The following is a 6,143-nucleotide window of genomic DNA, read 5'->3' as shown; positions in this document are numbered from 1 at the left end:
TTTTTTTTTTTTTTTTTGTCAGTACTGAGGATTGAACCATGGCCTTCACAGTGAGCCACATTTCCAGCCCCTTTTTGTTTTTTTTATAAGACAAGGCTGTGCTAGGTCATTAAGTTGCTGGGCTGTGCTAGAACTTTTGGTCCTCCTGCCTCAGCCTCTTGAGTGCTGGATTACAGGGGTGTGCTACCACACTTGCCTCAGAGAACTCTGGGTTTGTGGGAACCATATCAAAACTCTACCCCACATCCTGCTCTCTAAGAACTTCCAAATTTGAAGAAGGAAGCAAGACAACACAGGTACCTATATTTAAAGACAGACGTAAAAACCTGCCCATTTATAGATAAGCCAGGAGGCCTGCCCTGTTCGATTCACTCCAGTGAGGAACAAGACGAAAACTGAAGACGACTTCACGACACGTGATGATGGCTCCACGCCAGGGCAGCTTCCATGTGCAGGCTCCGAGACTACAGTGGGGTCAGAGTCTAACACCTGGTGAGCCCTTGGATGCTACAAGGTGGCCGCTGGCGGCTGGCACCTGCACCCCTCAGCCCTCTTTCCAAATGGCCTCAGGGTTCTCCAAGGGAGGATTTACTTTGGGAGGGTGCAACTTAGAAATAAGCGGCAGAAAAATAGCATGTGACCCTGACAGTGACACATGGGCTAATGTGAGGGAAACTGGGGACCTGCATGGTGAAAGGGGACAAGCAGAAATGCTGGTTTTTGGTTTTTGTACGGGGCCTTTGCACTGAGCTACATCCCCAGTCCTCCTCCTCATTTTTTATTTTGAGTCAGAGCCTTGCTGAGTTGCTCAGGCTGGGCTCAAACTTCCGAAAATCCTTTTCCCTCAACTCCCAAAGTGCTAGAATGACAGTCGTGCGCCACCACAGCCAGCAGAGTAGAATTTCGGTACTGGAGGGTCCTGAGGAGCAGGGTGCCACACTGCTCTCATCACTCACCCCCCTGAAGCCGGGCCTTCGTTGCCTGCTCGTGGATGCCGAAGAGGAAGCGGAAGCTGAAGTCCTTCAGGCGGCTCAGTCGCTGCATGGTTTGGGCCGAGGCCCAGGGAGGCAGCAGTAGCCCGTGGGTTTGCTGTGTGATGCAGTTGGGCAGGTTAGCTCCCGGGCCTGGGCCAGAGCCTCGCAGGGGGCCTCTCCTCCCCAGAGGGGAGGTGCCTGTGTGTGTGAGGGGGACAGGAAACAAGAGGTGAGGCGGAGGGGCTTGGGCACTCATTGTGAGTGGTGCAGGCCAGGGCATAGGGGAGGAAGCTTAGGCTTGAAGAGCAAGATCAGCAGCTAGGATCTGACACCACCAGCTCTAGGTTAGGGGAGCAAGAACTGCTGACGACCAGCAAAGCAGTTCCCACTCTGAGATTCTCTTCCCCCGGAGGAAGTTCCAGTGTTTCACAAGCAGCTGCCTGCTGGGCACCCAGACACCGTGCTCCACTGTCCTGAGACCTGGGCCTGGCAAGGGTGAGGAGAGCAATCCCACGGGCACTCCAGCGGGCTCACCTCACAGAAGAGAGTGTCATACACGTTCCACACGGTCTCCAGGGTCAGGTCGGCGAGCCCTGTCTCGTTGGCCACCATGGCCAGAAATTGCTATGGAAAATGAATCAGATCAGTCTCGCCCTGGGGGACAGGGATCAGGGCTCCAGCTGCCCCCACTCACTGTGTTCTGGGCAATCTCATTCTGATACTCTGCTGTCTGCCGGGTCTCATTCTGCAGCTGCTCGTAACGGGGACACGGGCCCAGGGGGAACTTCAGCAGCTGCAGACCGAAGGGAGAAACAGAGGCACAGAAGGAGCCTAGGGTGAGCAGGCCAGGATCCCAGCTGTCCCAAGTCATCTCCAGGGAAGGGCCGGCCAAGCTTACCCTGTCCTCGGCGAGGGGCACAGTGTGCACAGGGATGGGCTGCCAGGATATGTTCGGGTTGAAGCGCTGCGTCCCGTCAGGAGGGAAGAGTCCAGCCAGGTTGGCCTCTGCACTCATGAGGGTGCGGTCAAAGTCTGTGCTGCGCACATAAACCTGCCAAGATGGCACAGAGGCTGACCAGCGCGTCACTGGAGCCTGGCACACTGGAAAACCACCGTGCATCAGGCCCCCTCCCCTTCCCCAGGGTGAGAAAATAAGGAACAGAGTAGCTTGTGAAAAAGAACAAACTGCAGGTGAACAAGCCCAGGACAGAGATGGGCCTCAAGGGAACAATAACATGTAGACTCTTGGGACAGATGTGGCTGGGAACAGTAACCAGAGCTACCTGCATCCCCAGGGTGGGGAGAGGACCCAGGAGCCAGCATACTTGCCAGCCTTCCCTGCTCCCCTTTATCTTGTCTCTGTCTGGCTTATCATCTGACACTCCCACTGCACTCTACTCTAGACTCCAGGAAGTCAGACTGTATCCCTGTGGTACGCTATTATTATGACATACAATGTGCAAGGGAATTCTGTAATTTCATAGTCAGTCCTTTGCCAGGCTTTTCCTTTCTTTTTGGTACTGGGGATTGAACTCGAGACCTTGTGCTTCTAAGGCAGGCAGCGGAACCATTGTGCTAAATCCCTGGCCCTGATTTTTTTTTCAGTACCAGGGATTGAACTCAGGACCTTGCACTTGTAAGGCAGGTGCAGTACCACCGAGCTAAATCCCTGGCCCTGCCTGCGTTAGATGCTTGATTACTTTTGCCTCCTCCCAGCTAAGCAGAGTCAGCTCAGCCTCCAGGCCTGTGTTGTGGACCTCTTGGATGTCTTGTCCTGTGACCAAAAATGCTGGAAGAAGGCCAAAGTGTCCAGCCTCTTAGTGAGGCTCCCTGAGGACAGTGGGTGATAACAGATCCCCTTCCTCTCACCTCGAGCTCCCAGTCTTACCTCTTGCCGGCAGTAAGAGGCATTTAGGAAGCCATGGTAGCGCTGTCGCAGAGCCTGGCCCAGCTCCCAGTGCTGCTGCATCCCTTCCTGTGGGCAAACTCAATGTTAAGAGAGTCCAGGCAGGAGGGATGGCTCACACAGCCCAAAGGACTCAGGCACTGTTTCTTTCTAGATTGACCCCTGGCTGGAAGTGAAGCCATTTGGCCAGTTGCACACCGCACTCTCTTGGGCACGGAATGTAATGTAAAGTTCTAAATCTGGTCAGGGCTGGATGGGGATGTAGCTCAGTGGCAGAGAATGTGCTTGGCATGCCTAAGGCCCTGGGTTCATCCTCAGCACCACAGACAACAACAACCAAAAATCTGGTCCAAGTTCACACGCATGTGGGAAATGGCTGTTTAGAGGCTCCCAAATTCTGTAGCCTGCTCCAGAGGTCACTCACTGTTCAGCTCATCCCGAGGGCAGCTGGCATCTGACCCACCTTGGTGAGCTGACCGAAACCCTGTGGCCATTCCTCTTCCTGATGGGGGTCCTTGGGATATGTCTTCACTGGGGATCGGTCTCCATGTCTATACAACTGAGGAAAGAAAACGGCTTGAAGATCAGAAGGGTCTCCTCTGCCCCCTGTTGGAAAGGGAGCCTCAGCCCTCTGGGAAGCCTTATTAGCCATTGCAAAAGATCCTCCTACACGAGGATCTTATCTTGGTTAAGAAATGTACCGGAGGGCCATAGGCAAAGTGAAAGGCATAGATGGGAAGGACTTTAAGAGTAGTGAAAGCAATGCATTCGGTGGGGAAAACCGGAGAGAGTGAGCACCAATGTCATCTTGATGAGTGAATCTCTTCACCTTTTAACTACATCCCTGTCCCAGGCCAGACTCATCCCAACCTGCCTTGATCTTTAACTCTTTACTCGGGTGCCTGACCTCCAGAATGGCCCAGGGCTCCGCAACGACGCTGAGCCCCGCCTCTCGAACTCCCCAGGCCAGGCGTCTCCTACACCGCCTCGTCCTCCTCAAGACCCCTGACCTCAGCGCAAGCCCTGCCCCTCCCTCCACAAGCCAGCCTTTGCCCCCTAGCTCTGGCGAACCCTTTGGTGACTCCGTCACCCATTACCAAGGTAACGAAGCGCAGGCTCCGGGCCTGGGTGGATGGCATCACCATCAGGTTCACGCCAAGAAGAAGCTGGAGAAGAGCCGCCCGGCTCCAGCTAGACCATCTGCCCGCCATCACCGTTGTGGTCCGTGCAGCGAAAAGAGCGGAACGCACCGCACTGCACCTGCTCCCGCCGCCCGGACTCACCCGTAGGACACCCGCCGGAAGTGCGCTTGCCGCCATCTTTGTAAGGGAGGCTCCGGGGAAGGCGGAATCGGGGAGGGAAAACGTTGAGCAGAGTGGCTGTAGCAGAGGAGTACGAAAATGTAACACAATTTCGCGTGGCAGAGAGGTCTTGAAGACCTCGTCTTGGTAAAGAGGGTCCAAGATCCGGTTTGCCTCTTCCCCTACCAAGGTGGTGGTTTCATCGGGATGAACCATGGCAGGAAGAAAGCGCGCCCCCTCCCTCAGGCCGGAGTGTTGCTGGGCGCGACCAAGAGCGAGGCCCTGGGGCTACGGGTGGGTAAACGCAGGGCGTCCTCACCACGCGCCTGCCCTCGGGTGGGGCCTGGCTCTGGGCCTTTACCCCAGCAGAGCTCTTGTTTGGGATGCGGGGCACAGCTTTGTGAAGAGGGCTTTGGACTGCCTGTGACCTTGAAATCGGTCCCCTTCTTGTCTACTTGCTCTTCGTGCCCCAGCAAAGCTTAAATAATCCTCTTTTATTTCCTTTTCCTTGTGCTCCTGCCTATCCACTGCCAACTTTCAATTAATCAGAGTTAAGACTCAGTCTTCCCCCAAGGATTTTGGTCGCGCAGAATGTTCAGACTTCCCAGACCCAAAGCTTGAATCCTGCAGGGAGATCTTTAATACTACTGGAGTGATATTTTGGGGTAGGCACATAACTGAAGTCAGTGTAGATTCCACAGAATCAGAGACCTTCTTGGCTTTGGGCCTTAGGATTCAGGTACACCCAGTTTGGCCTCAGGACTTTGAGCTTGGAGTGACGCACAGTTCAGCACAGTTTGGGCCTTAGGACACTTTGATTAATATCCTCTAGCTAGGAACAAATCCACCTCAGGCCATTGGCAAACAAGGCTGATCAGAACTGTTGTTATCTTGTTCTGGGACTCCAGATTCAATTGTTTGTGTATACCTCACAGCCTGAATTTACTGAGTTGTCCTGAAGAAATCTAAGCAGTGAGTAGTATAAGGAGGCTGGATAGCTAAGAAGCTGTTCATGTTATTAGTCATAAGCACTGTTGTGAATCCTTCGGGAAAAGCACACTAATAGAAGACACACATATAAACACACTCAACGGAATTTTGGTATAATCCCGAGTTTCCATAAAACCCTCCATAGGTTTATAAATCAGTACCTCTAAATCCCAATCTAACCTAATCCTCTTCCTTTACAGCTTGGGAAATAACCCCAAAGAGAGAAGATGATTTGTCCAAGCTCACACAGTTTAGGGGAATGTGTTGAAACTGAAGTTTCCTGCCAGTTAATCTTTTCTTATGAGGGTGTGTGTGTGTGTGTGTGTGTGTGTGTGTGTGTGTATGACTGAGAATTGAACCCAGGACCTTTGCAGCAAGCTACATTCCTGACCCTTTATTTTTGCTGGGAGAGGGGACAGATTCTAGCCAAATTTTCCAGGCTAGGCTCAGATGCAGTCCTTTTGTCTCAGCCTCCCAGAGTGCTGGGATTACAGGTATGTGCCATCAAGCCTGACTCCAGTTAATCTTGGTAATGGCCTGTTGTTCACAGACTGCCCAGATTGCACTGCTCAACTATACTGTCTTTGGTATCCTCAAAGAGATTTCTGCCAAAGGAAACCTTTTCACATTACTGGGATTGAATGGGCCATGGCTGACTGGCAAAATATTATACATATTAGTGGAGGTTTTACAGAATGTTTTGTTTTCATGGGAACCTTACTCTTGGAAACTAGCCAGACCATTGTGCTTTGCGAATGTAAACCTTTAGCTCACCAAATTTTAGCAAGTAGAACAAAATTCATCTTTTGCTTTTCTTCCCACTTGTTTAGATATGTCTATATCCTTTGGGCCTGCAAGTATCCATGTAGGAGGGATTGATGAAGTTGTTTTTGTTTTTGTTTTTGCTGGAGCAGATTTTCTTTCTTTCTTTCTTTTTTTTTTTTTTTTTTTTTTTTTTTTTTTTGGGGGTAA

General features: G+C 52.0%; 2 protein-coding genes across 7 annotated transcripts in view; one reads left to right on the top strand and one right to left on the bottom strand.

Moving 5' to 3' along the window:
• Acp2 (acid phosphatase 2, lysosomal) overlaps positions 1-4,466 on the bottom strand; it is a 7,885-nt gene extending 3,419 nt beyond the window's left edge. For 2 of the 6 annotated variants that reach the window (XM_010612424.3, XM_010612427.3), the window contains exons 1-7: positions 4,164-4,465; positions 3,344-3,439; positions 2,863-2,949; positions 1,873-2,025; positions 1,669-1,767; positions 1,509-1,598; positions 957-1,089 (exon numbers count right to left, since the gene is read on the bottom strand). In XM_010612424.3, the coding sequence (XP_010610726.1) occupies positions 957-1,089; positions 1,509-1,598; positions 1,669-1,767; positions 1,873-2,025; positions 2,863-2,949; positions 3,344-3,439; positions 4,164-4,397 (892 nt within the window). In that variant the 5' untranslated portion in view covers positions 4,398-4,465. Of the gene's footprint in view, positions 1-956; positions 1,090-1,508; positions 1,599-1,668; positions 1,768-1,872; positions 2,026-2,862; positions 2,950-3,343; positions 3,440-3,977; positions 4,144-4,163 lie in introns of those variants that run through there. The other 4 variants (XM_010612425.3, XM_010612426.3, XM_010612423.3 and 1 more) reach the window with 4 other exon arrangements.
• Nr1h3 (nuclear receptor subfamily 1 group H member 3) overlaps positions 4,054-6,143 on the top strand; it is a 14,122-nt gene continuing 12,032 nt past the window's right edge. Inside the window, exon 1 of the mRNA XM_010612432.3 lies at positions 4,054-4,203. The gene's annotated coding sequence lies outside the window, so the exon portion shown is untranslated. The remainder of the gene's footprint in view (positions 4,204-6,143) is intronic.

Source organism: Fukomys damarensis, unplaced genomic scaffold (assembly GCF_012274545.1).
Source record: "Fukomys damarensis isolate Sample0158 unplaced genomic scaffold, DMR_v1.0_HiC HiC_scaffold_27, whole genome shotgun sequence".
Classification (NCBI taxonomy): domain Eukaryota; kingdom Metazoa; phylum Chordata; class Mammalia; order Rodentia; family Bathyergidae; genus Fukomys; species Fukomys damarensis.
The sequence above is the reverse complement of the archived record's forward strand: the minus strand, read 5'-3'. Positions and strand labels throughout refer to the sequence as shown.